Source organism: Pararge aegeria, chromosome 3 (genome assembly GCF_905163445.1).
Source record: "Pararge aegeria chromosome 3, ilParAegt1.1, whole genome shotgun sequence".
Classification (NCBI taxonomy): domain Eukaryota; kingdom Metazoa; phylum Arthropoda; class Insecta; order Lepidoptera; family Nymphalidae; genus Pararge; species Pararge aegeria.
The window spans coordinates 9,232,166-9,258,246 of record NC_053182.1 but is presented as its reverse complement, the minus strand read 5'-3'; the positions used below and the strand labels follow the sequence as shown (position 1 = coordinate 9,258,246).

The 26,081-nt window shown below is 33.0% G+C and overlaps 5 protein-coding genes across 5 annotated transcripts; 2 read left to right on the top strand and 3 right to left on the bottom strand.

Annotated features, from left to right (window-relative positions):
- The first annotated feature begins 100 nt into the window (after positions 1–100).
- Positions 101–5,709, top strand: LOC120636526 (aromatic-L-amino-acid decarboxylase-like). The gene is made up of 5 exons (XM_039908041.1): positions 101–301; positions 3,413–3,533; positions 4,055–4,168; positions 4,297–4,416; positions 4,515–5,709. Exons 1-5 carry the CDS (start codon positions 222–224, stop codon positions 5,583–5,585), a joined length of 1,506 nt encoding a protein of 501 aa, XP_039763975.1. The 5' UTR covers positions 101–221; the 3' UTR covers positions 5,586–5,709.
- An 899-nt stretch (positions 5,710–6,608) lies between these two features.
- On the bottom strand, positions 6,609–8,532 carry LOC120636517. Its single transcript, XM_039908031.1, has 2 exons — positions 8,196–8,532; positions 6,609–7,094 (listed from the first exon to the last, which is right to left on the bottom strand). The coding sequence occupies exons 1-2, from the start codon at positions 8,359–8,361 to the stop codon at positions 6,970–6,972; spliced, it is 291 nt and encodes a 96-aa protein (XP_039763965.1). The 5' UTR covers positions 8,362–8,532; the 3' UTR covers positions 6,609–6,969.
- Positions 8,533–9,776: 1,244 nt separating this feature from the next.
- LOC120636938 (negative elongation factor E) lies at positions 9,777–12,813 on the bottom strand. Its single transcript, XM_039908516.1, has 4 exons — positions 11,829–12,813; positions 11,239–11,392; positions 10,893–11,051; positions 9,777–10,002 (listed from the first exon to the last, which is right to left on the bottom strand). Exons 1-4 carry the CDS (start codon positions 12,094–12,096, stop codon positions 9,798–9,800), a joined length of 786 nt encoding a protein of 261 aa, XP_039764450.1. The 5' UTR covers positions 12,097–12,813; the 3' UTR covers positions 9,777–9,797.
- Positions 12,814–12,932: 119 nt separating this feature from the next.
- LOC120636937 (cysteine desulfurase, mitochondrial) lies at positions 12,933–20,565 on the top strand. The gene is made up of 9 exons (XM_039908515.1): positions 12,933–13,019; positions 15,087–15,220; positions 15,339–15,415; positions 15,794–16,048; positions 16,297–16,462; positions 16,556–16,840; positions 17,578–17,751; positions 18,188–18,320; positions 18,890–20,565. The coding sequence occupies exons 2-9, from the start codon at positions 15,100–15,102 to the stop codon at positions 19,041–19,043; spliced, it is 1,365 nt and encodes a 454-aa protein (XP_039764449.1). The 5' UTR covers positions 12,933–13,019; positions 15,087–15,099; the 3' UTR covers positions 19,044–20,565.
- Positions 20,566–22,775: 2,210 nt separating this feature from the next.
- On the bottom strand, positions 22,776–25,595 carry LOC120637253 (ras-related protein Rab-14). Its single transcript, XM_039908995.1, has 3 exons — positions 25,181–25,595; positions 24,722–24,966; positions 22,776–24,194 (listed from the first exon to the last, which is right to left on the bottom strand). Exons 1-3 carry the CDS (start codon positions 25,358–25,360, stop codon positions 23,996–23,998), a joined length of 624 nt encoding a protein of 207 aa, XP_039764929.1. The 5' UTR covers positions 25,361–25,595; the 3' UTR covers positions 22,776–23,995.
- Positions 25,596–26,081: the final 486 nt, after the last annotated feature.

The window sequence follows — 26,081 nt, the reverse complement described above, 5'->3', positions numbered from 1 at the left end:
CTTCCGCAGGTTGCAGCAGTTGCAACCAAACGACAATAGAAAGCTGTGAAACGCATATAAACCCGCAACGCAATAACTGGTTTCACCATTGTCTCGCCAAACGTCCCTCCAGCTTCAAGTGCCAGATATCTTTCAAAGAGATTACTATTATACATCGGTAGCATTGATTGTTTTGTTTTTATAAATTTGTGATTGAAGTTTCTTTACATGTGAAGTGCGTCATGGATTCCCAGCAATTTCGCGAGTGTGGGCAAGCAGTTATCGAAATGTTGGCCAATTATTACGATAATATTCGAACCAGGTAGGTAAATACGTATATAATATACAAAAGATAATTACCTACTTATTTGTCAAAATATGGTAAATTTTTACTGATACATGGACAGATTACTAAGCCATTTATATTGTACCGACCGTTTCCAATATAATACAAATATTTGAAAATAAGGTATTAATAAGTAATAAAAATAGATTTGCAATAAAATAAAATTAATAAATTAAGTTGAAATAACTACATTATTATAATATGTAGGAGATATTATGGATAGTAATAATTATTAAATAAGAAGGTAGGATGTATTTTTTTTTCAAAAGGTAATTTTCAAAAAAAAACATTTTTTTTTAATTACATTAAGTCAATGCACGGGAATGGTGGCTTCATTTCCCGCGCAATAACCAGGCTGAAAATAAAATTAAATTTTTTGCAAATAAAATTACCATAGTTTTTTCTTCTTCTTGATTTTCTTTCTTTTATTCTTGTAAATCTCAAAAAATATATCTAATAAATCTATGCATAAATAAATAGAGGTAATTGAAATAGGGTGAAATTTTGATAATTTTTTTTTGTCCTTTTCACTTATTGATCTGTAATAGATATTTAAAAAGAGCTTTATCTGTTTTAATAGAATTAATTTATGAAAGTAAAAATGATGCACGCTTCGGAGAAATAAATTACGCGAAATGTGTATTTTTACTTGTACACAGTATATATGTATACCTGTGCTTAAGTATATTGTTAAAGTCGATTTACACATATAGGTAATTTTAGTGTTCCATACCTACTCTTAATGAAAAACATAAAATTTTACTTAATAACCTTTTTTCGTGCTGTTTGAGATATATACATATATATATATATCTAATAATGTTTATTTCCAAAAAATCTGAAGTCTAAACAATATAATAAAAGGTATTTTTATTTTATAGGATGGGGCATCCATGAAATCTTAAATAATTAGAACACAATGAATAAAAATACATATATCTGCTATACTGCCTACTACCTTGCAGTAATTTTAGTAGCAGTACCTAATAGTTATTCCGAGTTACCTAATTGACTGGTCAATTTATTGTATTGCAAGCCTTTGGCTTTTTAATAGCAATCGTTCTTGTAGCGTAACTTTTAAAACCTGCCTGACCTAAATAATATTTAAAATTACGAATATGTATGTATATATAAGTTAACTTATTAAACAAACAGCAGACTGTTGGCATTTAAAATGAATGGAATTACGTACATGAGAATTAGAGTTATTATATAAGAAAATGAATAATATTTTCCCAGCGCAGCCATATCTGAAAGTTTACTTGGGGTACTTTAATTTTACTTTATTATGCAGAAAAAAACAAAGTTCATGCTAAGCATTCTTTAAAATGTTCATAATTCTATTTCATAATTCATCCATACATCTACACAATATGATATCAAGTCATATAGTGAGTGTTTATTGTCCCAGTATCTTTTGTAAGGAATAAACATAATCTTCGTATTTTTTATTTTATAATTGATTTATAGGTAATGGTTGTCTAAATACTGAGAATAGAACATATTGAGCCTGACAAAATATCTCATTAAACGCAAAAAAAAACATGATGTACTAAAGCGTTGATTTAATATGTAACTTACTAGGTACTTACTCGTACTAAATTATGTAGCAACAAATTACAAATGTTAAATATGCATTAAAAAAAGTTTTGTGTTTTTGAAAAGATTGCGAATTATAGCCGACTGACTATTAACTCAAATAAGTATAGTAAACAAAACACTATCGGCTAGTGTGTACTATATTTGGGGTATTACAAATTTCAAGTTAGCGAAACCTTTAGTTTAACTATTCTATTATTATATATATGGCTTCAATTAACTAGTGCTAACTCTTGTTTGTTTTCCAATCTTGATAATTTTCTACCTGTCTATTCTGTTCAGTGCGTATTTGAAATGATAATATTGTTTTAGAAATATCAGTCGTCAAGAATGCTAAGGTCCTAAGTAATATTGCAACAAACTTCATCTACATATACAAACGCACACCTATTCAATCACGTACATAACATTTTCCCATTTATTTTAGGATTATTTTTTGCGGACTATCAAAGTAGATGTTTTTAGAGTTTTGTTTTAAGGGAACTGATTCAAAACATAAGCATAGAAAAAAACGACGTAAAGTATTTTGTACCTATTGTGTAACTCGACCCTGCATAGATAGCCCTAAATACAACATTGCTCTTTTTATGCGATGCGATTTTAATTGTCATCGTCTTTTTATGATACAGATGTATTTTTTATTGATATTCACAACTAGACAACTAAACAAAATGAATATTTTGTTTATTATTTTTATTTAATATATACCTGATATCTACACATAAACGTCATAGGAACACGTCAATGCTTTGGAAAAACATTAATATAGGAATATTAATAGTTTGTACTATAACGTGGGATTGATAAATAATTGATAAATAATCCAGCTCAAAAAGTTGCAGTATCCACACCCAAAGGCAATTTTAGAAACTGTAGTCCCGAAGCTAGTTATATAGTATTTACGGCCAAACCCGAAACCTTTTACAAATAAGTACGTAAAAAACAAGATTAAATAACAAAAAAAAAGGGAAAAGTCAAAATGGGAAACATTTGCTTTTGAAAGCTCAATGAAGCAAATGTATCTCTATATATACTCGTATAAAAGTAAAAGTGTGTGGGTATGTTCCGTATAGGCTCCGAAACGGCTGGACCGATTTCAATGAAACTTTCAGGGAATCTCCGGATTGACCTGACTCCTATTTTTGAACTGTGAAATACAGCTTTTGTTAAAAAATTTATGATGTTTAAATAAAATAAAACAAAATCTAGCCCGGCGAAGCGGGCTGGGTACGCTAGTAAACTATATTTTATGAAAAAACCGACACCATACTTAAAGTGATTAACTATACAATAGTTAATCACTTTAGTCTACATTTTAATCATATCATCTGTTAGGTAGACGGGTCTCTATTATAGGCGACCTTAGCGCTTTTTTGCCACACGGGGCACCTAGTTCCTTTTTTATTTTTATTTATAGTTATAGTTACATTATTAATAATGTTTGTGTGTGATGAAGTTTACTTTCATATCGATTTGTTATTATTACAGAAATGTTTTACCATCAGTAGAGCCGGGATACCTTATAAAAACAGCGCCGGAAAATGCTCCAGAGCAGCCCGAAGAATGGGAAAATGTCCTCAAGGATTTTTGCGAAACGGTGATGCCTGGCGTAAGTTAAAAAATATTAGCTTTTTTATTTATTAAACGATAGTTTCCGCTTTTGTTGGACTTACTGAATACACGAGTGTTAAAAAGTGGCTTATACTCATATATTCCACGGCAAATATAGTTATAATTATCTAAACTATTGCACTAAATACAACTTACGTGTAATTCATTAACATCCGTTGAGCACTTCAAATCTTCTGACTGCAATTTTTTTTTAGGAATCATTGCCTATGTAACTTGCTGATAATTTAATTTTCGATGGTATAGAAATTGTTTAAACCAGTGAAGTAGTCTCAGATACTATTCGATACAAACAAACGAAAAATCTTACCTCATTTGAATACTAGTATAAACTAGTAAGTACCTATAGATTAAAATGTTATACCTACATTTTGAATTTTTATATGCTATTTAACTTTATATAATTGAAACTTCTCTTTGAACTATGTTGAAAAAAATATTATCATCATCAGCATCATCCTCAGCCCATTAATATACCACGTGATTTAATTTTTATTGTAGCTGACACATTGGCAATCTCCACAATTCCACGCCTACTATCCCACAGGGGGATCCTATGCTAGCTTAATCGGGAGTCTCCTTTGTGATGGAATTGCAGTAATGGGATTTACCTGGGTACGTTACATTTGGCCATTGGCCTATTTTATTAAGAAATATTCAAAAGCATTATGTTAATTCATTAATTAAAAGTTTTACTTTTTATTAAATTATCTTTATATAATGTAATAATTACTTTCCTATAGATAGCGAGTCCTGCATGCACTGAATTAGAAGTTGTAACTATGAACTGGCTTGGCAAGCTGCTGGGTTTACCTAAGGAATTTCTAAACTGCTCCGCTGGTCCTGGTGGTGGAATTATACAGGTTTGCACATCATATTTTAGATTCTATAGTATCTAGCGTGTTTTAATATGGATATATATTATTATAGTTATTTATGTAATGATATTTTCTCTTGCTAGGGTTCTGCCAGTGAAGCAACACTTGTTGGATTATTAGCTGCTAAAGATAAAATGGTTAGAAGACTACTTGAAATCGATCCAGATATAGATGAAGACTTATTAAAAATGAAATTCGTGGCATACACCTCTGACCAGTGCAACTCTTCAGTTGAAAAAGCTGGAGTTCTCGGATCAATGAAAATGAGACTTCTTAAGACCGATTCAAATTGCAAATTGCGAGGGGAAACATTAAGGCAAGCTTTTGAGGAAGATAAAGCTCAGGGGCTCATACCATGTTACGTCATCGCGAACTTGGGTACTACTGGCACTTGCGCTTATGATCCCCTTTATGAATTAGGTCCTGTTTGTAAAGAATACAATGTTTGGTTGCACGTTGATGCTGCGTATGCTGGGGCGGCATGTGTTTGCCCAGAATACAGACACATAATGAAAGGAGTGGAATACGCCGATTCCTTCGACGTAAATGTGCACAAATGGCTTCTCGTAAATTTTGACTGTTCGGCTATGTGGGTTAAGGACAGTTACGACTTGATTAATGCATTTGATGTACAGCGTATTTACTTGGATGATGTTAAATCAGAAGTAAGAGTACCAGATTATCGGCATTGGCAAATGCCTCTAGGTCGTCGATTTAGAGCACTTAAATTGTGGACTGTCTTAAAAATGTATGGCGCAGAAGGTTTACGAAGCCACATTAGAAATCATATTAGTTTGGCACAGCATTTCGCTAAATTAGTAGAAGCAGATGAGAGATTCGTAGTGGAACCAGAACCAACTATGGGCTTAGTTTGCTTTAGACTTAAGAATGGTGATAAAATAACTAAACAACTGCTTGACAATTTGACGGCTACCAAAGAAGTGTTCATGGTCGCTTGCACTTATAGGAGTCGATATGTTATTAGATTTGTTATTTGCTCGCGATTTACTACAAAGGAAGATGTTGAAGTTAGTTGGAATATTATTACAAGGGAAGCCAATCGTTTAGTATGCCCAACTAAGGTAATAGGCAAATCTCAGTCAATTTCGTCACTTGATTTTGATACTTTGAGTATCTGTGAAAAATCAAAGTAAATAAAATAATACAAACAAACCTAGGAATACTATTATGCAGTGTTAATTAGATGAATTTTAAGGGATTGGAATTAAAATTGCTTGAGAAATAAACCAGTGCGAAATTTTGATTTTTTACTGACTTAACAATAAACATAAAAAATTTTTACTCATAGTAATAAAACATTTTGACTCCATGATTATTTATGGAAAAACGTTCCCACGTTCTTATATTAATATAAATAATTATAATATGAATTACCTTTACATTTGTGTTTTAATTTGGGACAGGAAAGGTAAGGTAATCCGGATTTCCATGTCAGTTGCATATTCTATACCGCTTAACTATTAAACGTAGACCTGCATGTAACTGTCATGGGCTTTGCACTTGTCAGCAAAACTTGCACCGTGGCGCTTGCGTGTAAGTGTTATGCAAGTGACACGCAAACAGCGCGCAAACGTTAGTCGCATGTTGCGTAAGTGTTGCAAATTGCCCTTGCGCTTGGAAAACTTGGAGTTACGTCTGTTTTGCTAGTAGGTAACTTGCACACAAATAAGACATCTTAACATTGATATCAGTCGTTGCCTTATACCACTGAAAATCATTATATGGCGTTAAATAAACGAATAACATAAATGTGGACGTCTTTGATGTTATTCGTGAGAGCAATAATAAGCTAGTTATAAGTAGGAATTTAAATATAAGTAATTTTAATATTAAATCTAAAAATGTCTCATATGCTACCTATCTACTTACTATTTTCCTGTAGGTACATACTTAATTACTTTGGTCATCCATTCCTATAATACATCTCACCTATCCGTTATCTCGCATTTCTCTTGTTGATTACTACAATAAAAAAGCTGAATAGTTTGTTTTTCACTAAAATCTGGAATCTTTGACTTCCAGTCGGAATTGAGAAATCATATTTGCATTTCATAAACCAATTATTGAAGGTAGGTATGTAACGTGCAAATGTAAAACATTCACGAAAGGTCCATGAGGAGTCTAACACCAGGCGGTCGAAATTAAAACTACGTACCTAAGGCAGAATTTTTTATTTAAAACTACCATTACTGTTCAAAATCAACAATCAATGACGAATGAAAGTATTAATTTGATTTTCAATAAATAGCTTTTTATTTGCACGCTAATTCGAAATTTAAATTAAATCTTTGTCAATTTCCTTACCTACTTGGTTGCCATATTTCGGAATAAAAGATCCTTCCATTTTTTAATTACACAACAGATATGAGGCTAGATACTATAATATAATTTATTTTGCCCCTAACCCACAATTTTTAAACAACTTTAGACTTAACTTTAAAAATATATTATGTTAAACTATAGTAGATATCTCATTATAATTTATTTAAATGCAGACAGATTAACAAATATAAATTTCTATAGGCAACTGCAAGTCCCACTAACGCATAAACCATAAGAATACCCTTTAGGTAAACAGAGCTCCTGGCAGCTTGTGTCTTCAGTCGCCTCATCGTAAGGACACGTCACACGGCCTGGGATCCCTAGAACATAATTCACGGACAAATTAATCATAAGGTAGGGAAGGTAACATCTTACTCGTCAAAAATTCTGAGAAGTTAATGTTGGATTTTAGTCAGCAAGTCTACGTGAACCTATACTTAAATATCCTAATATAAATAAAACTGAAGAGTTTCATTCTCTGTGCGTTTGAGCATAAGGTACACGTCAGATTTAAAAATAAATAATCTTTTAGATAGCTTTTCTATTAAGAAATTACCAAATGTTAAACCACCTTTTTTACTACAGCCAGCAATTTTAATAAACAAACAATTACAAGGTATCTTGGAAGCAGCGGTGGCGCTTTCATCTCTCGCAAAATCGATTAATGAATTTTAAAATGTTAAATATTGGTCTTGGAAAAGAGCAACTGCTGAATTCCTTGCATGATTCTGCTCAGTAGATTTGACATAATCACGACCGACGAGCGTTATTTTCGCAGCGTCAGCGATGGAATAGCTTAAAAAAATAAAACCTTTGCAAGCAGAGCCTCTATAACAGTCAGACGGAATGTTATAAACAACAAATTCAGAAAGATATTCCGGTTTTGCAGGTTATACTTGTATCAAAACAAAGAGTTTAGTTCATGAAACTTTATGGTAGTAGCTTTAAGAAATATAAGGCACTGAAGGATTGTCTTGGTAGCAAAATAGTAGAAACAAAATTATTTTTTATCCCAGCTAACCTATTTCTCTTACGTTTCTCTAGAATTAGTAATATAACTGACCAATATATAGCTATTGTCAACCCTCTCGCTTGATATGATGATACAATCTAAGATGTTAGCGGACTAAGCTTTTAGGGATATGGCAGTTGTATTAAAATCATGATAGGTCGAGTAGGTTTCTACCCGACATCGTACCAGTACTCTAAAACGCTTGGGGGCATGTCTTTGTCGGTAGAAAAGTAAATAGCCACGGCCTCCGAAAAGACCAAGAATAAAATATAGATATCTAAATATACCTATCTAAATATTTAAACAATGTATGTAGGTAGGAAAGTAATAAAGCACTATGTTTTTATATGCCCGCTGTCATAATCTCATTACGCACTTTTATTTACATTTTAGTTTCCTAGGTACTTACCAGATTTTGAGACTGTTTCGGTTGAAATTACTTTCATTTCCCGTAAGTCTGGATTTATGGACACGTTATCAGATTCAAGCACACCACTGTCCCGCGGAAGTGCATTCGCATGCGCTAAGCATATAGCGCTTACGATAAAAATAAAAGAAATTCCCTTAAAATGCATTATTATGAATGACAAGGAAAATATTAATATTTTAAAATATATCAGTACAAGTAGTGTGTACCCTATGAGAGTAATATTTAAACTAGGAACAAAATCACAGCACTTTATTTAATACGCGTATCGAGCACAAAATGAGTTGCATTAATGTAAGGTCAATACAAACGGCTTACCTCCACGACTGCATATTAAATTAGACTAATATGCATGAGTAATATAGTGATGAGTGACTAATGAGTTACAAGAAACTGATTCATACAACTTATACCTATTGTCATTATCCTACAAATGACCATTTAAAAAGGGCTAACTAAGATATGCTGGAACCAGGTAAAGTCCTTGTTTCTAATACTTACGTAAATGACTATCTACTAATTTAGGTATTGGTTGCTAATGTTGAAAATGGCCCGAAAAATTCAGATTTTTAATTAGGATAGGTACATAATTTGAAATATAAATTACCTACCTAGTCTGGAAGACTAATACCTACCCGTTTTCACTAAACCCAGGCATCAACTATATCAAATGCTAATGAATAAGCGATGTTTATAGAATAAACACGTTTAACCATCTCTTAGGTGAAAACTATTGGTGTACGGGAAATTTATGCCTATTCCTTAAATTCATCATCACATCAACCCATTGCTGACCCACAACAGAGCACAGGTCTCCTCCCACAATGAGTTAAGGCCGTAGTCCACCACGCTGGCCGTAGTCCACAGCGGTGGTGGACTACGGTGGACTCCACACAGCTTTGAGAAAAGTATGTTTAGAACTATATTTAAGAACTGTTGATTAACCACGAAAATCTTAGTTTTAAAATTTTATAAAACAAATGTTTTGCACAGGAGCCTGGTACTTCAACCGTGGTATTTGGAACCTACAAAAGACTATCCAGCAGTGGACGTCTTTTGTTAGACATGATGATGATGATGAAATTACTCTGATTTTAAATACCATAGTTGCAGGAAACAGCTCGTTCAAAATAAATGCACAAATTGTCACTGGCAGCTCGCGTTTCGCTTTATTTTCTGAAAGACCAAAATATTGTGCACAATTATTTGGAACCGCATGTTCTAATATTGATTACAAAGTCCTCGGTTCCATTTAAAGACAAACTTTTTGCTGGTTTTTCGAAAAACATCTGTAAGTGAGGAATTTAGAGGTGTTAAATGGCTCTGTAAAAAGTACGTTAAGTAATCGTAACAAACCCGCCGACCAGGATTGGAACAGCGTGGAAAGTCTTTGCTCTATAATATTCTCCTATGAGAGAGGAATCCTGTCCCCAGCTGTGGGTAGTTAATAGGCTAATAATGATGACTGAAAACCCAGAGGGTGGCAGAAGGGAAAAATCTAGCCTTATTAACATCTTTATTTCATATATACTGGCACATTTTTGTTCATATTAAAAAACTTAATTATTATTTCTCAATTTATTTTCATTCAAACATATCGTCATAAGCTACAAGAGTTCGCTTGGGATCCTTTGGCGGTGGTGCATTTCTTGCTGTCGATGCTGGCGTCCAAGAACCCGCTGCCTGTGGAGGCCTCCTCACAAATGTTACTCGCCAACCTTCTTCACAACCATCCAGCGCAGCGTGTGCATGTGTTGCCATATCAGCACTCTCAAATGCCAGGTAGACCCTGTTGTGAAAGAAAATTGCATATCGAATCAAGAAAGTTTCGGCGACCTTGGTGAGTGCTTTAAGTAGGACATGCTGGGCAATTTGGGAATTTATAATTTTAGAATTTTTCTTTGGGTTAGTCTGGTGGGAAGCTTTTGGCCGTTGCTAGTCACTACCCTACAGACAAATACGTGACGCGTATTAGTGTTCCATTACCACCAGGTGAGATTGCAGTCAAAGGCTAACTTATAGTTGAATCAAAAAAAAATGTATGATTGATTAGAACAAATCAATGTTTTATTAGGGTTCTGGGTGCCTAGTGTGAAATTTCCAACCTAGTGTGAAATTTTCAACCTAACCTTAGTGTTTTTATGTGTAATAAAAATCTATGCATGTTGAACCACAATGTGTGACTTTTCAGCATATTCACTATCAGGCAAATTTATTTATGGTAATAATAAAAAAGGTACAATAATTTGCTTAGTGTATGTGTACTATGAGAAAGCCTTTAATTCGGTGTAAACTTGGGTTGTGTTGTGACCTCACTGCAGCGATGCTTAACCAACTACTGTTACATCCTAGTGTTGAACTGACTTTAGAGAGCAAACTTGTAGCAATGCATCAAATCTATGCAAAAATATATTAATTTAGCTGAAATTTTGCTAATCTCTTGAAATACTATTGGAAAAATACTTTTTTCATTTGATAGTCCAAATCTTGAGGACAGGCATAAGTTATGGAACATGCCCTTAGTAGCAACTCCAGAGGCAGGTGTAATTTTATCTGCTACTTCACAGATAAATAGTTTGTAAGAGAAAAATTTACTTTGTATGCAGACAAAGTCACAGGGCAACAATAGCAAATAATAAAATTTTGCTTAATGTTTGCATACATTTTACAATTACTTACTTCTCTTCTTCTGGCTCTTGAGTATATGTAAATGGTTCAAATGATGCCAGACGTCGTCTCATTATTTCTTCAGTTATCCGTGGCCCTAGTACTTGCAAGAAAGTTCCTTTCCCACTTGTGTGTACAGCTTCACCTCCATTGCGAGCAACTTTTTCCTCTCTGAAATTTTATTTATTAATACATTTTGTAAGTTGATGAATTTAATTACTTTAATAATAATAAATGCATATAAATTTATGTGCATATAATGACAAGGTATTTAGTAACTGCCATCCCCTCTTTAATCTCCCACAAGCAAAACTAAGAATAATAAATGTAAATCAATAAGGGTTAAAATTATGCTCACTTCTCTCTTGCAGTGACAAATGAATCGTATAAATATTTAACACGTGGAGCAGATTTATCTTCTGGTGGTGGAGGTTCTTGAGAGGCACTGAATGGCTGGTATGATGCAACACCACCTGTGGCTCCTGTAGAACCACTAAGTTTTCGTTCTCTTCCTATGAATCAATAACAATTTAGTAATACCTTGGGTCACAAACCGACCAATTAAGGTTAAAGATAAAGTTTGGAGAAAAACTTAGCAAAGTACAAATTTTATGCAATGCAACACTAATAATGGTAAAAACTTAATTGGTGCTCTATTGAACTGTTATGATGGACTTGATGGACAAAGGCAAATATTGCTAGGTTGTTCTGTCAAGTAATTCTCAGTACCATATTATTTCCCATCCTGGAGCTAGTCAACTCAATGCCTCAAAAAACACTTTGATGTTCACCTTACTACAGTTTCTGCAGTCATGCTATCTGCATAAATCACTACAATGATGAAAAATGTCTCTCTAATATGGTCCTTGCTCCAGTAAGCCACTAATAGGCCGATAATAATGATGCCTTAAAAGTAAACACGAGACTAAACATTGCCTGAATAATTACCAGCTCGCGGTCGTTTAAAAGTAGCATTTTGTGGTTGAGGAGGAGGACTTTTAATGGCTTGAATGGCACCACTCTTGATAAGTTTACGAGCTATTTCACGAGCATCTCTTGCCTCTGTGGGGCGCTTCGGTAATATTGGTTTTTCCGGCTCTTGTTTAGGCGCTTTTAAAGCTTGAAGAGCTTTCTTTTTCTTCTTTAATTTTTGATATTTAGCCTGTAGCATTAACTCTTCTTCAGTTAAATTTGATGGAAAATGAAGATAAACCATTTCTTTGCTTTGTATTTTTAATTTTTTTTTTTTTATTTGTATTATCAGAAAAATATTGTTTTCTGATCAATTGACAATCTGTAAAATATGAACTACTTTTTCGTTCGCTGCTGTCTAGTGTCTAGCAACTGGAAAATGTCAGTCATAATTTGCGCAACATCTATTGAGTTTTTTCCGAACTACTTGACACTGGCAAAGTACATTATGCTGTTTTGAAACTGCGAAAAGCTATACCTAAATATAAAGAAGAAGAACATCTATTGAGAATAAATAATTCTACGGGGATTATTTTAAAAATGTTGTGTTACCCTAGTTCATTGCTTTAAAGTTAATATCTGCCTATTCTTGACCCAACTTGGAGATAGAATGTTTAATAACTAAACATTGGCTAGCAACCGATGCAACGACGCGCTAGAGGCATACATTAGTAACCTATCTTTGTCAGGCAACATTAAAGGTTTGCTTTACAAATGAGGGTTTTTTTCAATGTTATCAATGAATTAAATCCCCTGATTAACAGGGTAATTTACTTGAAATTATCTTTATAGACCAATACAGTTGTCGAAACTGAAGCCCCCCCGAAAGTGAAGTCGAAGTTCTACCCTCTGGACTATCACCGCTTCTCCTTATAATATGGTATTATGGTTATTTCACAGGAAATAACAAAATTTACACAAAATTAAAGCGTATTGAATTAATGATAGCAGATATCTGAGCGAAGTATATTTTTGACAAAAAGTTACTATCTGATTTATTTCCATAGACAATAATTTTCAGAAAATTATGACGTTCAACAATGTTTGCCACTCAAAGTCACACCACAGACAGCGGAAAAAAAACAGTGTCAATGAAATCAAAATCATATGTCAACTCATGTCAATCACAAAATAAAAAAAAACCTCTAAAGATCTAAGAAGTGAAAAATTTGTTTTTTTTTTTTTTTTTTTTTTTTTTTTTTTTTTTTTTCGGCGGGAAACTTCGTACATGGCGGACGCGGTTTTCTCAAATTTTTCTTTGATTTTACTGTAAACTCGTCTTGAAAAGGATTTGGTGTTGTTTATATTGAACTGTAACTTGGCCTGTCAATTTGTGCACACGTGTTAGTGAGATTCCGGTGTAATTTCGGTGTTTTATGTGAATTTACACAGCAGCAGAAATAGTTGTTATTGGTGATATTCGTATAAATCTAACCGTATTTGGTGTTGGTTAAATATTTATTATGTGTCTGTAGTTATAGTGTTTCCAGTAAAATGGATCTAGATACACCTCCTGAGCCGCCCGACCCGGGGGCATCAGCCTCGTCTCGCAAACGACAAGGAGAGGATACCAACGTATATGCGGCCAAAAAAACTATAACTGATCCTACTCTGGTAAACCCATCCGTTCAAAGCCTTTACATACATCCTTCCTTCACCGAAGGCGCCAAGTCATACTCTGACGATGATAATGGGCCTTTTATCGTCCAAGTCTCACGGGAAGTGGAGGACCCATCCTCTGGAGCGTCATTACGGGCTATAAATTTCGGTCAATTCTTGCACAAACACAAAATTGGTTCAATTATCCACGACGGCGTCAAAAATATAGGCCGCAACAAAATTACTGTAGAGTTTACTTCTGCCCAAGCTGCCAACAACTTTCTGGTTAGTCCAGTTTTGAAGTTATGCAAATATAGAGCTATAATTCCCACATACAACATAACCAGAATGGGGCTGGTGAAAGGAGTTCCCGTGGACTGGTCGATGGACGAGCTTGTTGATTCGCTAGAGCTCCCGCCTGGCTGTGGTGAGGTTCTGAAATCAAGGCGACTGAACAGAAAATCTGTCACAGAGGGTGTCATCACTTGGGTGCCTACCCAATCTGTTGTCCTAACCTTCAGGGGGCAAATGCTTCCTGCTAAGGTATATTCATACCACACCTCACTGCCAGTTGAAACATATAAACTTCCAACAATACAGTGCCAGAACTGCTGCCGTTTTGGCCACATTAAAACAATCTGCAGATCTAAGCCCAGATGCTACAGATGTGCTCAGCCCCATACAGGTGACTCATGTTTGGTCATCAAGGAATTATCTACATGTTTACACTGCTCTGGTAGTCATTTTGCTACTGATAAAGACTGCCCAGAATTCTCCAGGCAGCAATCTATTAAAATGGTCATGTCTCAGAATAATAAATCTTACATTGAAGCATCATCTCAGTTTCCTCCTGTCCGCAGGTCCTATGCTGAGATAACAAAAGAAATGTTTACTCCTACTAATGTAACTTCCTCCAAAACCTCCTACCGGCAAACAGTTTTCCGCTCTCCTCGTCCCCGAGCTCCTCTAGCAAAGGGCTACGATAAAAAAGCTGTTCAGACTATTGTCGGTGATTACTCCTCATCCCTTCCTAATGGATGCGCTCTCAACAACAATGTTGAGAACCCTCCCTCCCAAGGTAAAATGCTTGAGTTTATCTCTGAATTTCTACTTAGTATTGTCGCTCCATGTAGTGAAATTCCCTTACCGCCCAACGTTGCCAAAAACTTAAGCCAACTTTTTAAACTACTCCAAAATGGGCCCAATAACCCTGCTACAGTGGAACTGTAAAAGTTTACGTCCCAAGAAACATGAGTTAACCTTCATAATCCCACCATTCTTCCTCCCAAAGTCCCCCGTCCTTTGAGTGTTAAATGTTTTTTAATGTTTGTTTTCAGTCCTTATTGTAGATTTTTATGTAAATATATAGTAAGTAATAAAATTAAAGTATAATGTACAAAAAATATCCGTGTAAGATATATATGCATATGTTGTCTGTGTCCTTAGGTTAAAGAGCTAACTAGCTAATAACAACTATTTCTTGGTACAAATTCAAAATTAACTTTTCATTAGTTTCACCGATCAATCTCCTTCGTGCCTTCTTCATCTACAAGACATTGGCGAAATACCTTGTGCCCAGTTGGCGCAGACAAAAGCCATAAACAAGAATTGAATTGAATTGAATTGAAGTGAAAAATTAGAAGAAAATATGTTTCGAGTTATTAAAAATCTTCCACCTGTGCTTTGCAAACATCTTCTGCAAAGATCGGTTCACCAAGAAAATGCTATACTTATGTTTGTTCAAACAAAAAACCTCCAAACAGATTCCGGTAAATGTTTCCTTTAATTATTGTGTAATATTATGCATTTACTTCAATAATAATTATAAGAAAGTATTTAAGTGTATAAAATAGGTGCATATAGTAAGATTTTATGTTTGTTTTTTAGCTAATGAAAGGTTTTCTTTGAAACATGAAGAGGTTGGTCGGCCACTATATTTCGACGCACAAGCTACGACACCCATTGTAAGTCTATTAGGACTTTAACAAAATTAACTTCTTAACTACACTGCAACAGCTACACAAACAATCTTTAACAATGAATAACTTTAACCAATGAAAAATTCAATGCTATTTGGTTAGTATTGTAACTTTTGTGATTGGTATGTACTTATGAAATACCAATTATACGGATAGACTTCTAAGAAAGCAATGATGCCAATTATGTTGTTCACAAATCTCACTAAAAGTTTAAAATAATGCTATACTTTTTAGTAGGAATATTGTAAAATCATTTAGGGCATCGGGCACCGTTTTTAAATTCACTTGTCTATGAGATTGAAATGTTTTTGCAGGACAAGGGGTATAACGAAAATCATGATTAAATCAATCTTCAAATTTCAGGATCCTAGAGTACTTGATGCCATGTTGCCATATTTAGTAAGTTATCATGGAAATCCACATTCTCGAACACATGCATATGGATGGGAGAGTGAAGCGGGTGTTGAAAAGGCGAGAGAACAAGTAGCTAATCTCATTGGTGCTGATCCTAAAGAAATTATATTTACATCTGGAGCAACAGAATCAAATAATATATCTGTGAAAGGAGTAGCACATTTCTACGCACCAAGAAAGAAGCATATAGTGACAACTCAAATTGTAAGATTACAGAGTTATATATCAATCATATTTATTAACTGCAAATATAATCCAAAATTAGATGAAGATACATAATGCTTATTTATTTATTTTTAATTTATTATTATTTTTATTATTATTATTATTTTACTTATTTTTAACAAAAAAAAAAAAAAAACTTTTTTTTTTTTTGCAGAAGCATTTCATTTATACAAAGAGAGAACTATTTAATCCAGATTTTTATATTCATCTTTAAACATTTATTACAGGAGCACAAATGTGTGTTAGATTCATGCCGAGCCCTGGAAGGTGAAGGATTTAAAATTACATATTTGCCAGTTGGGGCAAATGGTATTATATGTTTACAAGAATTGGAGAAAGCACTTACACCAGAAACAAGTTTAGTTTCAATTATGACTATCAATAATGAAATTGGTATGAACAATTACTATTTATACATTTTAATAATTATATGTAATAGATATTGAATATTTTATATGCATTTGACTTAATATGTGCTTTTTGTAGGAGTGCAACAACCTGTCACTGAAATTGGCGCCATATGCAAGAGCAAGAAGATATTTTTCCACACTGATGCAGCACAGGCTGTTGGAAAAATTCCTCTGGATGTAAATTCTATGAATATAGATCTTATGTCTATTTCTGGTCATAAAATATATGGGCCAAAGGGCGTAGGTGCCCTGTATATCCGACGACGTCCGAGGGTACGGGTGGAGCCTATTCAAAGTGGTGGAGGTCAGGAGAGAGGAATGCGAAGTGGAACTGTACCTACACCCTTGGTTGTTGGTTTAGGTACTAACTTATACTATACTTGAGCACACAATAATAACATTTGCCAAGAAAAGAGTAGTAGAATAGAGTAGAATAGAAGAGTAGTAATTGAAATTACAACAATAGGCATGATGACGCACAGAATCGCTAATATATTGATCTAATGATTTATGATACATGTATTTTGAAATATGCATTTTAATTTATATTCTAAGTGAGACTGGTTTTTGATGTCTATAAAAACTTAATTTTGTACTCCTAATCTGGGAAACCATCGCCAAACCAGAGCGGTTTGCAGGGGATACAACGTGCCTCTCGTGTCCATTAACCTAAGGGTTAGGTGCTTAGCCTCATGTGCCCATAATAACACCGGTAACTTCTCCATTCAGTTCGGAACACAGCATTGGAACAATACTACTTAGCGTCAGGAATCAGCATGGCGGTATAGACTACTCAAATATTTAAAGACTTACTTAGACTACTACCCAATTATTTTTTGATTTGAAACTATCAGGTACTCAGTTTTGTGTTAACCATACCAAAATCAACAATCCTACCTATGGAACAAGGACTTACTAGGGCAGATGTCACAAGTGCGGTCATAACACCCGGCAAGCATATTGCAGGATATAATTTTAAATTTTTAATATCTGCATAAATAAGATATTTTTTGTTCATAGTAAATACTTCAGAACATCATTAGTCATCATGCCTATTGTGTTCACTATATTAGTGTATTAATATATTTTTTGTTATAGGGGCAGCCTGTGAGTTGGCACAACGTGAAATGGCTTATGACCACGCATGGATGGAGAAATTGGCAAATAGGTTCCTAGATAAGATTTACACAAAACTAACACATGTTATAAGAAATGGAGATCCTAAACAAACATATCCTGGATGTGTCAATTTATCGTTTGCCTATGTTGAAGGTATACAGGTTTATAATTTGACTAGTTTCTGCCTGCATTCTAATGTGGGGAATTAAAGAGTAGACAGCTGTTTATACATGATTGAGTAAAAAAATCTGCATCTCTAAAAAATTTCACATTAATACAACCCAGTAAATGGGCTCTGAATGCAAAAATATTTTTTTATTACTTAAAAGAAGAAGGTTCATAGGGCATACAAATTCTTTCTTCAACTATATTATGAATACAATGTAGTCAGTAAATGGCAGAGCTACCTATCTAGGAGGTTTTTAAACACTACATGTTTCCGCACAAATAATACGCCGCAGTGTTTTCAGCACTATATTCATATTAAATGTTCCGATGATTTAAATTTTAAATTAACTAAGCTGATCCACTGTAAAAAAAGGTGGTACAGATAGGTATGATACTAAGCTCCTGTAACATATATTTTCAGGGGAATCATTACTCATGGCTTTGAAAGATGTGGCCTTATCAAGTGGATCAGCGTGCACTTCTGCTTCTCTGGAACCATCTTATGTATTAAGAGCTATTGGTACAGATGAAGATCTAGCTCACAGCTCTATCAGGTATTTCTGTTATGAGTATTTACTAGTTACGACATGACTTAACAAACTACCAACTGTTTTATTAGCGTGCAACTTTGTTTTTTGCAATCAAGCAATATCTTGATTTTAACCAATTTTGAAATCGGAGAAGTTATGGAGTCTAAAGATCTACATGACTCTACTAGGGAGGATGGTTGTGCCCAGCAGAATATATCTGTTCTATTATTAAAGATGTCTCGAACTCACAAAAGCGAGTCGCAATTATTTTAAAATCTTTTTTTGCATTAATTCTTGAGGAATTTCATAGGCTATTTTACAACGCCACAACCCGAAAGTCAAAAAACGCTCAGCGAAAACGGTGCAATAATGCATGCGGTCTATCCGACGCGATGGGTTAGGGTACATTGTAATATGGTGTGGATGAAAGTTCGTGTAGGAAAAAATTACTTATCAGAAGTTCTAAAAAGGAACCGACAGTTTTTTAAATGAATTTTATTGCTGGAAAAAAATCTTGTATGAGATTTTTATGCTAGTTATAATTAAAATAATTAATGCTTCAATGAAGTATGCAATAAAATTTTGCTTTACAGGTTTGGATTAGGAAGATTCACAACAATAGAAGAGGTTGACTACACAGCAGAAAAGACAATCAGACATGTAGAACGACTCAGAGAGATGAGTCCTCTATGGGAAATGGTTCAGGAGGGGGTGGACATCAAAACAATTCAATGGTCTCAACACTAGGTTGCGTTATCTACACAATTTGCTAATAATATTATGTATCAAAGATGATTGATACTATTCCTCATATATAATAAAGATCTGGAAAATTTAATTTAAAATTTAGTAATTAAAGTGTTGGCAACTTAAATGTAGAATAGCTAATAAATATCTATGGAATGTATTCTATAAAAGTTGTTGAAAAATTTTTTTTTTATTGTATAGAAGTTATTCTTACCACAATATTATCTCAATATTTATACTCTATCACTCTAAGTAACTCACGCCTAAGTACCCTCAAATGAAGGACTATCAGACATTTGGTTTCTTATCTCACTACTGGCCCGCGCATAGCGACGGTAGCGTATCAGAGCCGTATTATTATTTGTCTGGTCTAATACTCATAATTTCAGTGAGATTGTGGTTTCACCACAGGTGGTAAACAGTGTCGAAGCAGACATTATCTTGCAAGTCCGTGATACAATAAATTTACCAGATTTTATTCCTGCGTCAACCTGTGTAGTTTTTAACTTTTGCTTTACCGTAGAAGCTGTGTTTTTTGAGGGAAACATGCGTTTAGTGAACAATCTGTGTGGTGTTCAACTAATCAATCCATTAACAGCCTGTGTTCGTCTACTGTTTAACGTTAAATCAATTCTGAGAGCGCGATCATTTCGGTTCCGCACTTTAGCTGTAATAGTTTAATCAAATTTGTTGGTTTAAATGGCATTTCCAGCTTGATGTTTATTGGATAACGAGATAATATTTTCCATGAAGCAAATTTAAAAATACCAGATTGCTATTTTAGCATTTTGGAATTTTCTGGACTGTGTTTTGGCGCCATTTACTTAGAGAACAGGTAGGAGGTGGTTTTCTAGAATGGTTATTTAAATAAACAGAAAAAAAAACTAAATAATCGCCTACCTACTTAATCACATGGAGAATACGGTTTATTTGTTTTGTTTTCCTTGCCCGACATATTACCAGGAGAAAGCGTTTCTATCGTACTTTGCCGTGGGTGATGCAGCACTTAGACTGGATGATACTATGTGGGTGTTAACATAGAACTATCAACAGCGGCAATATTCGCAAGATGCACTTGCGTTGTATAGAGGGTTTCAAAACACTTGATCAACTATATCAATTATGAGACACACAGTACAGTAAATAATTCTACTGTTCTTATTATTTTATGTTATACGTGTAAAGAAAATAAAAATTATTTTTGTGTAAATAGTCACATTATTTAGTGAGATGATTGTTTATATATATAATCTGTAGTTTTGTAATAGATTTGCTAATAGTGACCATAACGTTTTTATAATTTCTTAGTATTGTTGTCTTAAAATTAAAAATTTACATTATTATACAAGTAGACATTCTAGAAATGTGTTCCAGTAAGATATTTATTTTTTAAACCAAAACTAAAATTATATTTTTTTACGTTATAACCCAAGTTACTTGTAATAACGCGTTATTCGTAAATACGCAAGGCTATTCCATAATATTTAAGCACACAGACCATATTAAATACGTTATGTTGTAATATTTGTTTTCTTTTCCAATAAAATATGAAGGTATCCACATACACACAAGTATAAAAATATGTAAATATTATATTGGTACCTAATACGATAGTAAACAAATAATAATATTTGAGCAATAAATTATATCAATCATTTATTTTTGAACAAATAGTAAAGTACAAAAACATAGTTATTTAGGCATGGTCCTGTATAAAATATATTTTACAGCAGAAAAGAGAACTTATTCTTTTTTCCGTCCAGCGTAATGAGTTTCAATAGTCAGTAAACTTTTTGGTATACTCACTGCGGGAACTGGCGCGCAAGCAAAGCTAGGCCGGCCGGTCGTAGCAAGAAGTTCTATTCATTACCTTGTTGGGCGGCTTAGTTAACACACTATAATCCGGCCGCTAAAAGAATGCGTTACTTAAGTTAGTTGGCCGTTAAATCAAAATTAAATACTTTGCTTTGAACAGCGCCTGTCGGGATCGCAATTTCTCATTACACGTAGCTATAATCTATAGGTATATAATATATATTATTATAGCCATGGACTAATATCAGTTTGCATTTAATATTTGCCACTAATCTCCTTGTTAGAATAAAACAGCCAGCTATTATACAAATGACTTGTTCTGATTTGAAACGCCACATTTGACATACGGAATACTCTAGAACTGATATTAGGAGGTAGTATTTTGAGTAACATAATAACGTTTTAGTTCCTTGTACGCTCTTTTTACAGCTTCACAACTTACAAAGCCTGATTGGCTTGTAAGTTGTGAAGGATTGGAGACAAAAACAAAGTGACTAAGCTAAGAAATATTTTAGCAATCATTAATTATTTCTATTTGATAAAAATATTTTAACACATTCAAGCAGAGATCCCAACATGTGTCTTAGATCAGTAATATCACAAAAACTAAGAAAAATGCCAATTTAAATTACAAACTTTTATTAATCATATTATAAATGTGTTTGTATTTATACACATTCATAATAACATTAATAAAAGTGGTATTGTTAATTATATTAGGCGCAATATTATTTTTTTAGCCATATACAAACATTAAAAGTTATTTTTGCAAACCAGTCACACTTAAGCAATATTATAAATATTTAATAGAACTTAAAACTAATATGGTCTCAGGTACATGAATAAATAAATACATAACATAATTTAAAACTAAAATAATAATATATATAGAAATGCTTTTTAAAGCTGCATTATATGGAGATTCATTATTGTTTTTATCTATTATAATGTTATATATATATGTTATAGGAAATCTGTGAAAACTAGGAATTGCATACCTTCAATTCCTAAGAAATCTATAGAATTCCTTGCTTAATGAGGAAAAGTGCAAAATGATAATTCTAACATTAATTATTAAAAACATTTACGATCCGAATATAAAAATAATCCTAATTCCTTTCCTTTAACACACACACGAACAATAGCAAAGTTATGCACTCTATTATGGCCTTAAAGAAGTTAGGCTTTTTATCTATCTATTATCTCTCTTGGAGGAAGAGGGGGTTCTCTGCACCAACCTCATGCTAATCCTGCCATAAAAAAATTACCGTTGTTGCCATAGCAAACCACTAATTAAGCAACTGGAGAAGTAACTACTGATAAAATATATACGGTATTATATTAAATTTGAGTACACAAAATAATTGAGTATCATTGTTGAGATAACTTACAAAATTTATAATATTTTTACAAAGACTAAATTGAATTTCAGCATCACATATTAGGTCTAATTGTGAATCTAAGCACTCCAGGGACCCACTGAAACGAACACAAAAAAAACATTAAAATAGATCAAGTCATATATACCTACAGAATAATCATTTATAAGTATGTTATTAAAGTCCACCAATCCGCACTGAGCCATTGAGGGACATGCTCCGTAGTGGGCCCGTAATGCGTTGATATGATGATATAACTATATGTTGATTTTCTAATACAGTCTTTCCTATGAGAGGAGGCCAGTGCTCAGCAGTGGGATGTTAATGGAGTACAGATGATGATGTAATTATAGTGATGAATGTGATATTATATGCTGATAAGTCACTTGTATTCATAGAAACCTGGTACATGAAACATTAATAAACCTTGACTGTATTAGCTCTAGATAATGTAGTCTATTTTTTGTAACTAACATTCAATAATCATTACTTTTTAGTTTGCAGTATGTTTTGAAATAGAAAACAAAAAACAATTATGTTAAAGTAAATGAGTTTTCTTTATGATTGTATGTCTTTATTATTGTAAAACATACTTTACATTAAAAAGTAATTAAATGACTGTTTATATAAAATAAGACAAGAGAAAATAGACTATAGAAATCCTTGTTGGCACAGTAGTTAGTATGTAAGGTTATGAATCATGAATTCAAGCTATGGAATTTGTGCTGTGTACCAAAAATTATATGTATTGTAGTTTTATATCAAGAAATTATCAGCACAATCAGGCATGGTGTATGTTAAGATATCAGCCTGGTTAACAGCTAGTTATCATTCACAAGTGACAAATAAATAATTGAATATAGACATTAAAAGAGAAGGTAGGTTGGTACCTACCAGTGGGAACTAAAGGGCTGAGATTGATGAATGTAGACAGAAAATATCTCTTCATAAATAATTACCTTGATAATAATATGTACATCATTTCAAAACCAAATAATACTTTGTGCTATTGCTAAAAAAACTGTTCTTAATACTTATGGAATGGTGCTAATGCAGTTGTACACCAATATTAAGCTATTACATACAGGAGTAAAACTTGTACCATCCTTTTCTTCAAATTCTCTAATAGAAACAATGACTTAGAGCTGTCAGTTAAGTATAGTGAACAACCATTTTAGCACCATTATCTTACATTTTTGGTACTAAATATCTGAATAACAATACTGAATATATCTTACATATTATCAATACTAAAGTTTGAAATTTCACACTATTGCTGCTAATTTGTTAAACAAATCTCTAAATGTCCAAGTCTTCAAATAGTGCTCCTATTATAAGGACAGAGTGACTTTTAGATATTATATTATTTTAGTTTAGAGGTTTGTGTACAGCAGAATTGGCAACATTGTCTACATCTACTACACATATTGAAACATAGCACAGGCCAAACCAAAATATTTAGCATCAGCTGCATAGTACATATTACTTTACTAAAAAAAAGTTCTAATCACAATTTATTCTTCAGAATAAATAGATTCATATTACATGTTCTTATAGATTAATCAGTTAGATATACAGAACTCTCTGTAGAGCGCTCATTATTGATAAACCACCACTGGTGGAGTGACCACTGCAAAGCAGCTAGCAATAGGTCTAAAATATTCATTAATCATATTTATTTATTTATTTGTAGGTATTATTTCAGTTGGTAATAAATTACCAGTAATAAAAAATAATTAGTGATAGTAAAGTAAAAAATCAACAACTACAGGGTGGCTCTTCTGGTGGTTCTGGTTGGGATATCTTGAAGCTGTTGTGATCTAATCTTTGAAGCTCAATCCTGGATCTATTTGATTCCACTAACTGATTAGCAATGTCGGAAAACATTTCTTCTAAACCTTGACCAGTTTTACAGGATGTTTTGTATGTAGTACTTATTAAGTTGTGGCACTGCTCACTACAAAAGAGAGATAAATATTAACCATATAAAAATATGTTCATCTTATAATTAAGTCTTCTTTTAACTGGATATCAAAAATAAATGAAATCTTTAAGACACATTTAAGTTATTGTTACAATTTTTGTTTATGTCTTATTATATAATATTTATAACATCTTATATAGAAATACATTAATAACACATAAAAATGAACATCCATGCGAGGGTCTTGCAAAAACATAAAAAGTGGTTCATCAGATTTCAATAGGTAATTTTTATTCTGTTTTGTCCCTCTAAATACTTAGTGGGTTTATGAAATAGAAAATTAGATAGGAAACCCAAAGAAACAGCCATACAATGTAAATTGATAATCTTGTTGAGGAATCACCATCACCTTAGATTTTTAGTTAACAAACATATTCTTTATAGCTGCTGTGTAGGATTACCATATGGTTTTATCTACTGAAACTAATTTGATACTTTGCTTGATATTATATCCCCATACAAGCTATTTACAGTAAGATAGATAGAAACATAATATTTACCAAAAGTTTTCAATGTCAGCATCCGTAACTTGAGGGTATGACCCCTCTAAATCAGACTTATTCCCGCATAAAAATATTTTAGCATTTTCTGCATAGGTCACAATATCTAAAAGATGTTGGCTCAGCACATGAAACGAGGAGGCATTATCCAATGAAAAAACTAAAATTGCAGCCTCAGCATATTTATAATAGCTTGAAGTAACTGATGCTATTCTTTCCATACCACCAGTATCCCAAAGCTGTAGCTGAAATTAGTCAAAATGTAAGTGTGGTTCTAAACAAGATTTTTTTTTTTCAATGTTATAATATTTAAGAAATACTGCTGGCCTCGCCGAAATAGTCTAAAATTACCCATCACCCAGCTCAAAAAATTACGCTCATCTGGCCTCTCACTAAAAATTAAATTAGCAAGAAGAATGAAACATCTATTTATAAGTTATAATTAAATAAGCTAATAACCTTGACTTCTTTGTCCCCAACTTGATATAACTTCTCGAAATGATCCAGCCCTAATGTTGACCTTCTATCCGAATTCGGCAGGAATGTATTGTTGATAAACCGGCGAAATATAGAACTTTTACCGACACCATATTCACCACATAAGATAACTTTTAACACAGGAGTCTTAAGAACAGCCATGGTCAAAATTCGCTGTGAGCTGGTTGTGAGAAAGTGTCGTCTGTCAGCTTATTGATATGTGTATGTATTAAAAAATATATACGCCGCAGTCAGAACGGTTTAATATATATACACAGTTTCTATTTATCACTATTATTTATTTGTTTATGTGTTAACAACTTTTTACAGATCAGTTCGATTTTTACAAGATTTTAGAAATAAAGTAAAGTAGGTACCTAATACCTACTGCTAACAATTCTGTCATCTGTGCCACAGATTAAAAAGATATTTTATACAACGTTGTTGTCAATTTAATTAAACATCCAGAAAGTATCGATTTTTAACAAATATATAGATCGCAGTTTAATGAAATAAAACAGATAGATATATCGATGAAATTTTCTAAAACATGTCTTTTGTACTCCAAAAATTCAATTGTATTTTTTACTAGTATAGATGTATATGATATGTGATAGTTTATAGATGGCATGGCTATTAAAATAACAAGCGATGCTAATTTTGAGATAGATAAATAGAAACGAAGAGAATTTTATTAATTATTAAGTAGTTTTTTTTATATTAGACTCTTATTTTCAGCAGTATCAGTGATTCTGATATCAAATACGATGTATTTCATCGTATTTGATACGTTTTGACGTATCAAAATAATATCGCCTAAAAAAATTAACGTTGATACGCTAATGTTTTCAGGCCATATTATTTAAATACCGTATCGAATTAA